We start from the raw sequence: 14,477 nt of genomic DNA on the forward strand, positions 1-14,477 counted from the left end.
GATTTAGATCAAGAAACCTGTGTTCCAATGCTTGATCTTCCACTTCCTTGAAATGACGTTGAAATATACAACTCTTAGTTTCTCTGATCTCAGATTAATCATTTGTAGAACAGAAATAGTAAGAACACCTGTTTTACTTTATGTTGTGAATGTCAAATAAATGAACAAAAACAAAACTGCTTTATAGACTTAATACATAAACAGCTATTATTTCTAGTAAATCTGTAAGCCACACTAAATACCTTTGACAGTAGATTTGTCTCACACAGAATTACAGTCAACAACAAAGACACTTAAAGCAAAGTCTCACAATATTTTGGCTAATGAAAAAGAGATACGAAAGTTAAATTTCAGTTTCATCTTATATATAAAATCTAAATTAGTAAATTAATTGGAAATAAATCTATAATTAAGGATATATTTAATATAAAAATATAATAATTTATGCAATTACTATAATGTTCAGCCAAAATCTTAATACTAGTTACCTAGAAGAGTAAAACTCCTGTATCCCAACGTTTGCTTGTTTATCTACCATCCCTGTAATATGGTAATCCGAATTTTAATTTATTGTTTCACTCATCTGTGCCGTTTATTTTCTGCTTCATTCAGCTTATCAAGTGAAAACAGATTAGCCAGCTCCACTTTTTGGTTCTCATGCATTAACACAATACCACAGTGTTTATACTGCAAACACTTCATGGAAATGCTTAAGTAAATAAATGAAAAAAACCATGGTGTTTTCCTTGATTTTAAAAAACTGACAATAATTTTTAAAACCAGTCTTGTTAATTCAGCTTAACCTCTCTGGGAAAGCAATGAAAACAAGGAGGAAAATAAGTTTCAGAACTTATCACTAGGAAACTCCTTTTTTTTTTTTGCCATAATGCCTTCTGAATTTACAGGATAAAAGCAAAGTCTGAGCAGCAGCTTTCTTTATCCAGCCACTTGGGGACTGTAAAAATAATAATAGCTGACATTTTAAAACACTTATTCTAAGAGCTTTACATATATGAACTCTAATCTTCACAACATCCCAATAATGTAGGTGCTATTCTCTCCTTCCAACAGATGTAGAAATGGAGGCACTTGAGAAGTAACTTGCGCAAGGATGCATACAACCATCAAGTGTCGGAATGAGGGTTCCCCTTAGTTGTTCTAGCTCTAGAATTTGTGCTCTTAATCACTATGATATGTTAACATGATTAAATAAGTTATGGCTTAATGACAGGTACTCTGCAGTCTGTGATTTAACAGGCTTTAACCTCTAATCAAATATGCCAGTTACTATTATAAATGGTGTTAAATGATGTAAACCATTCCAGGAAAGTGCAAAAAAAAAAGGCAGTCACCTAAGAGCTGGCACATATGTCATAAAGGAGCTACCTGTATTTCATACTTCATTCCTCAAAGATTCATTTCAAAGTCATAACCTATCAACATTTACCTGAACTTCTCCTAAGTGATATCCATTAGAAATCACTTCTGGAGAGGTTTACTTCTAAAAGAACATGGCAGAAGGACATATCTGAGACTAGCAACCTAAGCTTTCTAGTATTTCACAAAATTTCTGGCACAATATAGGGGATGAAAGTTAATTAATATTCACCAGTGGTAAAATTAACTCTATTGAAATTTGTCTGAAATAAATTTGCACATCCTCCCGTATACTCGCCTGGGTAAAACTGAGTTAATCAACAAGACAGGATTTCAATTGAGACTTTGAAAATTTATGCAGAACTTCCCTCTCACAATAGAACATATTATTTAATGGCATTAAACTTATTTAACTTCTTCTATTCAAAAAAATTTGCTTTACAAAGTTAACCTCTTCTGACTATAGTTCTGCCAAATTTAGGACCTAGACAGAATTCATCAGAAGCTATCACTTATAAGATTCAGTTATGTTTTTACAAAATACGAAATAAAAGTGATAGACTCTTAAATCAGAAAGCTTTTTTTAAAATTAGAGAACTTTATCTGCAACTGATGATAAAGTTTTATCTTCCTTTCTAGCCTATTTAAAGAACAAAACAAAAACAAGGCACCATTGTCACAACAGTAAACTTTTATTAAATTCCAGTTTTAAAATAGTGTATTAGACAAACTACCAATTTTCCTTCAAATGTATTTTACAATGGCAATGGATACTTCCAAGCACTGAGGAGCAGAAAAATTAAGTAATTTGCACTATTCTTTCTAGCCCAGTTAAAAAGACTTGCACCTTTCAAATTCCCAGAAGCTGAGCCTCCTTGGATGGTGTTCTACCTGAAATGAGGAGGTATGTCGCAGAGTTTAACATTCATGAATCTGTTCTTTGGAATTAAGAAGACATTATTCCTCAGGGGGACAACCATAAACTTAAGTGGTATTTACACAGCACGTAAGTTAACTGCTAGTGTTGTATTTAAACACAGAAAGTATATGTATAACAGAGCACCTTCAGCATTTTAAAATAAAATGTAAAATCTGGCCCTGTAATTATTCATAATGCATCTTAATGACACTGGATAGAAATCTAAAACCTCAAATTCCACATGTACTACTTATACAAGACTACAGGGCAACCTCCTCCTGGAAATAAACAGTGGACAGAGAATCAACAAACACTCTCAGTTATTCTATCAAAGCATGAGTTTTCACAGTCCTCTGATGTCCCACATTAAACTCTCCATTTTTATTTGTAAATAAAAAGAGCAGAGACGAACTGCGTACCTACCTTACCTGTTACCACAGAACTCTTTGGAAGACACTTATTTCTCTAATCAGTTCCTCAACAACTATGGCAACATGAGCTTCACATTCTCACTTTTCACAAATTTCACAAATACCCACATTTAAGAAAGTTACCATAAAACTCACATTAAAAAAATCCTATAGACTGATGGGAGGCAGGTGTCCTCTAAAATGTATTATATGGAGGGCCCCTGAGTGGGTCAGTTGGTTGAGTGATCAACTCTTGATTTCAGCTCAGGTCAGGATCTCAGGGTCATGAGATTGAGCCCCAGATGGGGCTCCACACTCAACAGGAAGTCTGCTTAAGATTCTCTCTCACTCCCTTTCCATCTGCCCCCCCCCCCCCGCCCGGCCTGCACATGCATGCTCTCTCCCCCTCTCACTCTAATATAAATAAATAAATCTTTTAAAAAATGCATTATATATTTGGAAAAATACTTAGCTGTCTTCTCCAGCTCTCAACTCTCAATATTCAAAACAACGTACAATCTCCAACTCCAATGAAATTCTGAATCACAGAATTATGAAATTGGTAGCACCTCATTCTTAAATCATTAGATGACTGAGGCCATATGCCAAAACTAGTCAGCAGCAGAACAAGGCCAAGAACCTAGATAGTGTGATTCTCTTTTCAGAGCTTTCTGCCATCCATTACTACCAATTTCATCAATTTGTATAGCCTGGCTGGAAACTGATCTGCTGGTTCAAATCAAAGAATAGCATTAAGGCTCTCACTCCAAAGGCAACTTAAGGGCATTCTAAGTAGACCCCAAGAGTTCCTATTTCTAAATAACATTTTCTTAAATTTGCTCCAGTAACAGCTTTTTCTAGGTTTCTTTTAATGCTATAGAAATAAAAAATATTTATAGCTCAAGAATTCATCTCAGTAGTCTTAAGATTGATTCTATGCCAGTATTGTCCAACAGAAATTTCTGCAATGATGTAAATATTTTTTCTTCACTTTCCAAAATGGTAGCTGCTGGCTACATACGGCTAATAGGCACGTGAAATATGGGTACTTCAACTGAAGAGCTGAATTTTTTATTTTAATTAAATTTAAATAGCCACATGTCTAGAGGTTACCATATTGGATAGTGCAGGTTTAGATGTTCCCCATTGAAGAACTGGCTGATGAAATAATGAAGACTTAGTAGTTTTTTTTTTTTTTTTTTAAGATTTTATTTATTTGACAGAGAGAGAGAGAGCGAGAGCAGGAGCACAAGAGGGGGAGTGGGAGAGGGAGAAGCAGGCTTCCCGCTGAGCAGGGAGCCCGATGTGGGACTCGATCCCAGGACCCTGGGATCATGACCTGAGCCGAAGGCAGACGCTTAACGACTGAGCCACCCAGGCGCCCAGTAGTATTTTTTTATAGTACCTGCCATGTGAAGCAGTTGAGATAGCATGGAAAGAGCACACCATTCTGCATTTATGACCTCTGGATTCCAAATGAAACCACTATATATCAGCAATAAGAGGTTGATGAAATCACACAATCTAAGTTACACCTATAACTCATCTGTGAAATGGGGCTAAAAGTACCTGTCTTTGTGGGGACTCTTTGATTAAATGCTGTCTGTATGTAAAAATACTCTATAAAATGCAAAGCACCATATATAATTACATATCATTTTTTTTCTTTTTTTTTAAGATTTTATTTATTTATTTGACGGAGAGAGACAGAGCTAGAGAGGGAACACAAGCAGGGGGAGAGGAAGAAGCAGGCTTCCCGAGGAGCAGGGAACCCAATGCGGGGCTCGATCCCAGGATCCTGGGATCATGACCTGAGCCGAAGGCAGATACTTAACAACTGTGCCACCCAGGCGCCCCAATGACGAATCATTTCTATAACAAGTTCAAGGAAAGGAAAATGTGGCTCTTAACCAATCATAAACATATTAATCTAAGCCTAGCCTCAAAAATATGACTGAACACCTGAAGCAACAGTCGACTGATTTTGCACATCATTGCCTCATGAAAGGTAACGTATATAAAGAAAATGTTATTCAGATTATACCAAAAGGTGATTTAACGGTATACCTACATTCTTTACTTTTAAAAGCTAACTTTTTTAGTTTTTTAACAGCCAACAGACATGGTAATGAACAATGCCAAAAATCTGGCATCCTTCCTCTTAAGGAAGCAAAAGACAAAATATTGGCAAGGCCACTAAAAAGGTTCCCTCACTCCAAAAGAAAAACAGTGAAACAGCTTTTATTTGTCTAACCAATTTATGAGTAGAGTGGTAGTAAAGAACAGCAGAAGTGCAGGGAAAGTTCTCAATACCCAGAAGACAAAAGCATGGCCTATGTCTAGTCTATAGGAACATATATAACAATACCATCTCAAGTAACTACATAATTTTAAACTTTTTACCTGCTTTCCTGAAGATTATATCTCGTGTGATTCTTGTAATAATTTTATTAAGGGATAGTTTAATACTCTAACAAGCTGAAAATCATGATCAAATTTGAACACAAGCATATTATTATATAGCATAATTATTATTTATAATGAGGTTAATTTATATGTTTATACATACTCCCTATATTAAAATTTCCAGATTTTAATAACAATGATCCAAAGACAGAAAACAAATTTTTGTTAAATCCAAGATTTTGAGATAGCATTCATATATCCTTTTAACTCTGATTAAAGAACGAAACATCCAAAGGTAAATAATGAAAATTCTCTGCCCATGGCTTACTAATGAGAGCTGGTTATCCAAAAAATGTTTTTTACATTTTTAAAATTAATTTACCAGCCATAAATGGCAAACTTTTTTATTATTAGCAATAATATCAAGTATTTAAATTTTGAAGTACTGGTTTTCTTATTAAAAGGACAATATCTTGAGGAGCCTGGGTGGCTCAGTTGGTTAAGTATCTGACTCTTGATTTTGGCTCACTTCATGATCTCAGAGTCTTGAGATCGAGCCCTGTGTGATGCTCTGTGCTCAGCGGGGAGTTTGCTTGAGACTCTCTGTCTCCCTCTCCCTCTGTCCTCCCCCACCCTGTGCACACACTCTCTCAAATAAATCTTTTTTTAAAAAGGGTAATATCTTTATAAATTTTTAATATTAAATTTTCATGAAAACTGTATTTCTATATGCCTACTTTTATCTCAAGGGGCAGTCTCTTTTTGCCATCTTACTTAGAAACTTTCTCTTTTCTTACTTAGGATCAGCTTTCAATCCTTTTTAGTCTCTGAATTATCTATTCACAAATTGAAATTCACATTAAAAAACTGAAGATAAAGAGTTGTCCCACATGTTTTAAATTACCATCATTTTAAATTTGTGAGACAAAGGATAAATATGCAAGATCAGGATTTATAAACAATGTAACTCTCCTGAGGAAAACAAATAAAACAAATAAAAATCTTATTTATATTAATGAACACTTATATCGATAATTAAAGAAAATTGGATTTTACCCTAAATTGAGGTAAATGATTTGTCAATCAAGGCATCATTTTAAATTTCACTTTCAAAATTAACCCAGTTATGAACTTACACCAAAAAGAATGACTTTTACTATATGTAAATTTAAAAACAAATTTAAAACAAGCCAGTTAAGAACAAGGCTTTATTTAAAACTATGCTTCTTTAAATAAATGGCAGATAGTGTCATTTTGGTAAGAAATTTATTCCCAGTATAATGCTTAATGTATTTAGAATACCTTTCCCCAATAAAAAGAAAACTTTATTACCATTTAATCGACCATAATTGATTTCAAAACCAAGCTATTAAAATGAACAGGTATATAGGCAACTTTTTTTAGTACTATTATATATAGTCTCAAAAACATGATTTATGTGATTGTTTTAAGGAAAATTCAAATACTAAAATTTTGAGGCTATAATTTAAGACCAGTTATTTTGGGCATTTCATATTGAAAATTAGGTTAGAAATAAATTCTTAAAAGCAGCATTTAGTACAAGATGTGATTTAGTCTCCTTTCTAGAACATATATCAGAAAATGAGTATTTATCTTACATACACAGAAAATATTTATTGAACTCTTATGTCTATGAAGCCCAAAGAGATCTCATATAAATAAAACTAGGAATATTCATTTTCTACATCCAGACCTACCATTATGAATATGGAAATGAACTATTTATCACAAAAGAATAGGGGCTGTATCTTTATTATCACTGCCATCAAATCTGAATATAAAATTATGTATTAAAAGTTAAAAGACTTAGGGATTAAGATCAAGTTGGGGAATGCAGATATATGTAGCTCTTTACTTTAGGAGAACCAAGTCTTGTCTCCATTATCCATTTCTAACTAGACAGAGAATAAATTCTGTGATTATCCCTTAGGTGAAGAATAGGTTATAGAACAGCAAAACAGAATTAAGTGTGATCTTAGAGAAAAAAAAAAAAATCACTCAAATGCAGTTATTCCAGATTAAGTTTTAGGAACAATATAGAAAACTGAATCCAGGCAGAACTATCAAGAATGTAAATGATAAACATTAGTCTGCTTATTAAAGACTAATCAAGGCACTGTATTACCATTAAGAAGAAGGTTAAAATTCCAACGATCTAAAATTTTCCCATGTCAAATGGGTCTAAATGCTAAGAACCAAAGACTGAGTTTCGTTTTTTGTATTCTTGTTCCCTCACACTTACCAACGTTTCTATTATGTATTGTACTGTACCTGATAATAAAATAGCTTACACCATAACATCAAACATCAAACATTTGGGGGGAAAAAAGTCATAAAATAACAAAAGCAGAATACCTTGTTCCTACCACTGTGTACGTGTTTATCTGTAGCTAGGCTGGCATTTAAAATTTTACAAACTATCCAGTAAGAATGCTAAGAGAAAACAGTTGACAAACCTGAAAGAATAGCTTCTTTCAAATATAGTAACATATGCGAGAACTTCCTGATATCATTCACCAACTCCTTGATGTAATCCGGATCAAAAATGGAATTGGAACTTATGGACTTGAGCCCCATTTCAGGAGTTGTAACATCAGTAGAGAGTTGGCCTGATGACGAAACACGTTTTTTCTTTGTCTTTTTCTGTTTGTGAGCAATCATCCTTCCATAGAACAGTCAGAAAAACTGAAATCCTTAAGTGGAAGGGAGAAAAAACAAAAGAGAGAAACACAAATACCACATCAACCAGGGGAAACATTAGGTTTCCACAAACAGCCCATAGCCCACCTCCATATTCCATTTATGACAACAACAAACACTGTACTACTAATTTATTTATTAAGTGCCAGTCATCTTGACAACTCTATGATATGCAAACTACTATTTTCTTCATTTCACAAATAAGCAGCCTGAGCTTTGGAGGTTAAATCATTTGTCCAAGCTCTCAGCTAAAAAATGATGAACTGGTACTTAAAACCCAGATCTGCCTTGTTGCCAAAATCCATTCTCTTAATAACTTCCTCTTAACTCCTAGGGTACAGAATTTTTTTAATTGTAAAAGTTGTTCTGAATAGTCACTTGGCGGAAGAACATACTCTAACTCCATGACATCAGCTTCAAAAATAAAGATGCAATATGAACTCTAACAAAAGAAAAGACCTGTTTTCAAAATCCCCTCCATCACTTACTGTCTGTCCTGACAAGCTGTTAATCATCTCTTCATTTTGGTATGCTCATTTATAAAACAGGAATAACATTCTGACAATACCTACACCTCATGAGATTATTGTAAGCATTCAAAGAGACAATGGTATAGAAGTGTCTGATACATAAAAGAAGCTGGATTACAGTTAGTTCTCAATAATAATGCATACACACACACACACACACATACACACTCTAGGTCATCAAGTTTCAGCAAGAATAATTTTCTGTTGAAAACAAGTTCTAAGGCTGTCCACTAATCTGATACATTCCGATTGGTTGAACAAATAAGTGTATGAATATCAGAGCAATATTTTTGGTAATTTCAAAATGGTATAGTAAAAACACAATCTTTTGAAATGAGAAAGACTTAGACTTGACTTCTGGCGCAATACTTTCTAAATGTGTGACCTGTATAATTTTGCTTACAGGCTGTGTGAAAATTAAAAGGGGATATAAAATTAGAAGACCTCATATGTAAAACACTTAATCCTGGCACAGAGTTGAAACTCAGAAAATCTTAGTTTGTTTCTGCTTCATCCTCACATTTTACCTTTCCAGAATTGAAAGCCCTAATTTTGTTTGCATTTCTTAAATCAAAAAGGAAATTACTGGAGGAATTAAGTTAGCTCAAGCATAATCATTAAAACATTTTTCAAATATTTTGTCTTCAATATTTTGATACTTTCAAAATGGTAGAATTACTAAGAACTTCTGTGAAATTTACAGTAGGAAGTTTTATGTAATATTTACTTCCAGGTCATGTGTAAGATATACTATTGTATTACTGACCCTTTCCTATACTTCACTGAACTCTATAGATTTTTTCCTTCCTAATCTACAGTATCTTTAATTTATCTACTTCTATCTGTAGTATCATACTAGGTTAAGTACCACCATTTCTTGTTTGAGCTATTGTTACTAATTTCCTAATGATCTCTCCACATCCATTCTTATCCTGTTCCGAATGTAGTAAGTACACTTTTCAAAACATGAATCCCAACATGTCATTTCTCTGCTTAAAACTCTTCCAAAGGACAAGTGATAATCTATTGAGAACTGTAAGGCACAACATGAGATCTGGCTCCTACCTGCCTCTGCACTGTCATCTGGAGTCATAATTCCTACTCGACACTCTCAACACTCCTGCCACACACACTCCCTTCAAATTTTCCAACAGTACCTGCTTACCATGACCGACACAGTAGGAAACAATTTCACATCATGAGCCAGTACACACATTAAGTATGTTATGTTTGTGTATGGTATGTGTGTTGGAATGCATAAAACATAAAACAAATTCTGGTTCTGGCTAAGGAACCAGGTGATGTACCCAGATGTCTTCTATACTATCCCATTTCATTTTTTAAAATGCTGATTGCTGCCCATCAAATTGGTTTCAGACTCATAATGGGTCATGGCCCTACAACGAGAAAAACACTGACTATTTGCCTGGACTACTCCTTCCCCTTTGTTTACTCATTCTGACCTCAACTCAAAGATCGCTTCCTCAAAGAAGTCCTCCTGGACCACCCCGCCCCTGTAACCACCACCACCAAACTAGAGCACAATCTCCTGTTAGATGCATTATAGCATCTTATACTTTTCATCACTGCACTTATCAAAGTTCAAATAGATGATTCATGTTTTCCTATCTAGATTATAATCCCAAGGAAATCAAGACCATGTCATTTTGCTAACCACGTGTTCCCTGCTCACAGCACAGTGCTTGGCATAGGAGTGAAGAACTACTCAAAAAACTATTTGCAGAATAAATGAATTTGCAGAATGAACACTGGACTTATAAAGTTGTAAAGTTGCAATTAATTTTTACAGAAACAAAAAGGTTAACTTTGGATTGTCTGTTTTAAATGGAAAATATATACGGTTTTTCAAAAAATCTGTCTATAAAACACTATCTTTCAAAAAAGAAAAAAAACAAGTATATAAAGCTGATAAAGACAAGATTACATAAAACCAGAATCAAAGTTGGATTTCTATGCTTGTTTCTCTACTTCTGACTATTAAATGAGATTTCTCTACTTCTCTAATAGCTCTTAGTGCTGCTTTATTCAATATTCTTGTTAATCTCAAATTATTTCCGAGAATGTAATTTCTACATTTAAGCTAGTTCCAAACCTATCTAACATTAATCCTTAAATGTGTAGATAATTTCTAAAATGAGCCCAGGACAATTTTTTTTAGTACAATTATTATACCTAAGTCTCCCCACCAACAATAAAAACAAAACACTCAAGCACCTTGTTTGGGCAGCTCTTTTACAAATCACTCATTGAGAAGACTATTCCTAACTTAACACTTTTGCAACTTACTTATTAAAGTCATTCTGATTAATTTTGACAGCTTTTAGTTTAGTAAATTTGATCATTGTCACTGGTAAAAAGATGGTTATTAAAGACCTGTATCATAAGTTTCAAATAAAACAATTCACCTATCTAAGCAATTCACCTATTTCACCATCTTCGCGATGTCAAATTAGTAACCCAAAGTTGTAAGAAGTATTTCAAAAATGCCTAAACATTTTTACTCAAGACTAAGAAAATCTATAAGCAAACAAAACAGGGAGGGAGGAGGGAGGAACTAAAAAGGGTTATTCTCTACCCCTAGTAAGCATTATGATAAGTAATGTAATAATTTTGTTATATATAATTTACTACTTTTCATATTGGAAACTGAAAAAAGGAAATATGACAGGGGAAAAAAATTTTAAATAACAAAGTTAATCCAAGTTTTCATAAAATTGAACTATGATAGTGGAAAATTTGGAGGATATACACTTTGCAAGATCATCCACACTACCTTCCCATGTCCCAAAATGAATATCCTCTAGTTGGTGGTAACATAAAATGTAGTTACTAACATACTGCCACTGGCAATTTAATTAAATGAGGTAATAATATGGAAAGCACTTAACACTGTGCCTGGTTCATCATAAAGACTCAATAACTGTTAGCTATTATTACTAGCAGTGCTTTATTGTGGAAGATTTTTTTTTTTAAATATACTTAAGTAATGAACAAGATGTGGCTTCACCACAACATATCTGTAGATTGTGAGCAAGAAATATAGCACTGGAAACAATTCCAGAAACTTAACTGACTTTGTGGAAACCTACTAAATGGCTTTCAAGTGAAGTTTGAACCGTGCAAACAGATTGTTGAGCAAAATATTTGCGAAACTCTCCTAAATCTCATGCATCTCTTCCAACTCCAAACCATCAACATTAAAAACGTGTTTTATCCACTTAGCCAAGAACTTTGTAGCAAACAGAATATTACTACACAAATCTACTTTCTCTATATGTTGTAAATTCTAAGTAATATGTGCATTAGAAATGTGAACACTAACTTCCCAGTACTCTGTAATGTGACTTTCCCAAGACTTAAGTAGCCTGTGTTAATCAAATGTCCCATGCTCCATCCTCCCAAAAACACATCATTATATAAGTACTTTCATTTTAGGCACTAGACTAAATGAAGTGTAAAACTGCCCCAAATATCTACTTAATAGTTCCCATCTTACTATTCCCACCTTAGGAAAAATTGTCAGATATTTCAGAAATCTGCTATTTCAGCACAATTTCTGATTTGGTACGAATCTATTTAAAGATGCTTTTAAAAAATCAGAAAAAATTCATCTTGGAGGTCTTTGATTATATTTTCGTAAATCTCCCCACAAAAACAGCAAACGGGCAAGTCAAAAGGTTTTATCAATAATATGCAAATAACTGTAATTTCTAAAGAAAGGCATGCAGTGCACATACACTTCATTCCTGGGCAGTTAGAACCTAGCACGTTTAAAAAAGAGGAAGCTGCCCAACCTCCCACGCCTCCAGAATGTCTAGCATTCCTGGCAGGCAGGGCTCTCTCTTGACCAGCCAAAACTACCCAATGCCAAAGAGCACGCTCCCCATCCCCGTATTTAAATACCGAATGGGGAAACGGAGCAACCAAAAAGGGCAGCAGACATGGATGGACAGCGACAGAGGAGAGATACTGTCACGGAGACAGCTGGAGAAAGGGGAAGGGGCGCTCAGCTCCCGCCTTTAGCAGCTAACAGTCCTGCCCGCCCAAAGGGTGTGAGGCCAATTCCTTCTTGAGAATGAGAGTAGAAAAATATTATCATGGAGACACGAGGCTCAGTCATTAGGGCTCTTGAGCTCACCCGTTAAGAAAAAATAAAACAACAGTCAAGCCCCAAACACATCCACAACGGAATTGGGAAAAACCATTGACACTGAGGCCTCGGAACGAAAGAGCCCCTCCTCAGCCCAAAAGACAGAGACGAGGAGAACAATTCACCACCGAAATTCTAAAACGTCTCGGGAATGGAACCCAGTTGAATTGAGGACTGCTCTCAGGACAGGTGGGAGTGGGGCGGGTCAGAGCTAAGACCAGGTTCGGTAGCGGTCAAGAGCACACATTCTGGAGCAAAACTGCCTGGGCTGAAACCCGCACTCTGACAATTACTAGACTGTGTGCTCCGCCAGGTTAACCTCATTTTCCCCGTGTAAAAAATAAGTTAAATAATCATGGACCTGTCGGGAGGATTAAATAAGTTAAAATGTGGAGCAGTCTTAGAACAGTACGTGGACGGTGGGACGTGTTACATGTTTGCTTTAATTTCAATCGTCATCTGCTGTGGGCCACCATTCGCGGCTGCCCGGCGCGCCGTTCGCCCCGTCGGACCCCTCCCAGAGGACCAGCAGCACAGAGGACACGAGCCCGACCCTCAGCGCAGCCCGCAGCCGCCTCGGCTCGGGGCCGCCGCATGGGCCACCCACACCCTGGACCGCAACTGGACCGCCGCATCGCCGACGACCCCAGCCCCGAGCCCCAGCTGCCGCGGCCGGAACGAGCGCCGCCGCCCCACACTCACCGCGGCGCTCCATCCCGCGTCTCGGACGCGGACGCCCGCCCAACACTCACGGCCGCCGCCGCCTCCGCCGAGGGCTGGAGCTCGCCGCCCCCATCCCCCACGGCCCGCGGACGCCGGGCCAAGCCGCCGCCGCCGCCGCCGCCGCCGCCGCCACCCCAGCAGCTACGGCCACCACCACACCGCCCCGCTCGCTCCGCCCCCCAGGCCTCGCACCGCCCGCCCGGCCGCGGCCCGCCCCCTGAGGCCCAGCCCATTGGCCCGCGCGCCCGAGGGGGCGGGGCTCCGGCGCCCTGCAGCAGGTGGGGGCGGCTGCCGGCTCCAGCACGCGGAGCGCGGGTTGTCCTCGGTGCCCCAGCGGGCAGGCTGTCCCCAACATTGCAGGACGTGTTAGCCACCGTGTGCGGCTTGCGGCGCGACAGGCGGAGCGAACCTTAGGCACAAGGCACCTGATGACTAGATCTGGCTAACAGGAGTTTCTCAGATGAGCATCTACATTTCTTACGAGGAACTTCTTTTGATCGCCTGTTCCTCATCAACGCCTTTAAGAAAACAAAAACAAAAACAGGACCTCACACCGGTAAAGTGTAACACAGGCCTGGCTCAACTCCCCTCTGTAGAGGGTAATATTTTCCACTTAAACCTATTTTACTTCCTTAAACTGCTCTCTCAAAACTCAATGAGAAAATGTCTGAGAAGGATGGAATAATTAAGGAAAGAATCAGCGGCCCAAAGCACGTCAGCTTCCATGTCATACTACACACTGGAACAAGCAATGTCCTTTGTGTCAGTGTTGGAACACTTAGAAAAAACTGATGGAGAAACAGAGGTCACATGGGGCAGGTGACTGTGGGTAATGGTGGAGACAGAAAAATTTTCACCATGGGAGAAAGCGGAGAAACACAGGAGAGTGTGAAGAGGAAAATTAGAAAGAAAATGGGGGTGCAGACATAGGAGGAGGCAAAACCAAAGAAGGTCAGAAAAGGTGATGACAGAGAAAATAGGAATGAGAAATAAGAATGAGAAATAAAAGAGAGAAGGGAGAGACAACCTACTTACAGAAAAAAATAATGAGCCTGATAGAGCCAACAAGTGAAGTAGTGAGAATAGGAGAAAATACTCATTGACAAAGAGAAGAGGAACATCTTTGAACCCTTACAGGAAAAACAATGTTAGTGAAATAAAGCAAATGTGGTCCCTCAGATGCTACTTGGAAAAGATAAATATGAAAATGCTCAGCTCTT

The 14,477-nt window shown here is 37.2% G+C and overlaps 1 protein-coding gene across 4 annotated transcripts in view; it reads right to left on the minus strand.

Moving 5' to 3' along the window:
- ARHGAP29 (Rho GTPase activating protein 29) overlaps window positions 1-13,397 on the minus strand; it is a 59,967-nt gene extending 46,570 nt beyond the window's left edge. For 2 of the 4 annotated variants that reach the window (XM_081818827.1, XM_006738589.3), the window contains exons 1-2: window positions 13,237-13,397; window positions 7,590-7,826 (exon numbers count right to left, since the gene is read on the minus strand). In XM_081818827.1, coding sequence (XP_081674953.1) covers window positions 7,590-7,794 — 205 coding nt within the window. In that variant the 5' untranslated portion in view covers window positions 7,795-7,826; window positions 13,237-13,397. The remainder of the gene's footprint in view (window positions 1-7,589; window positions 7,827-13,236) is intronic. The other 2 variants (XM_031033804.2, XM_081818828.1) reach the window with 2 other exon arrangements.
- Between the last annotated feature and the right edge of the window lie 1,080 nt (window positions 13,398-14,477).

Source organism: Leptonychotes weddellii, chromosome 4, assembly GCF_054177405.1.
Source record: "Leptonychotes weddellii isolate Sample4059 chromosome 4, ASM5417740v2, whole genome shotgun sequence".
Taxonomy (NCBI): domain Eukaryota; kingdom Metazoa; phylum Chordata; class Mammalia; order Carnivora; family Phocidae; genus Leptonychotes; species Leptonychotes weddellii.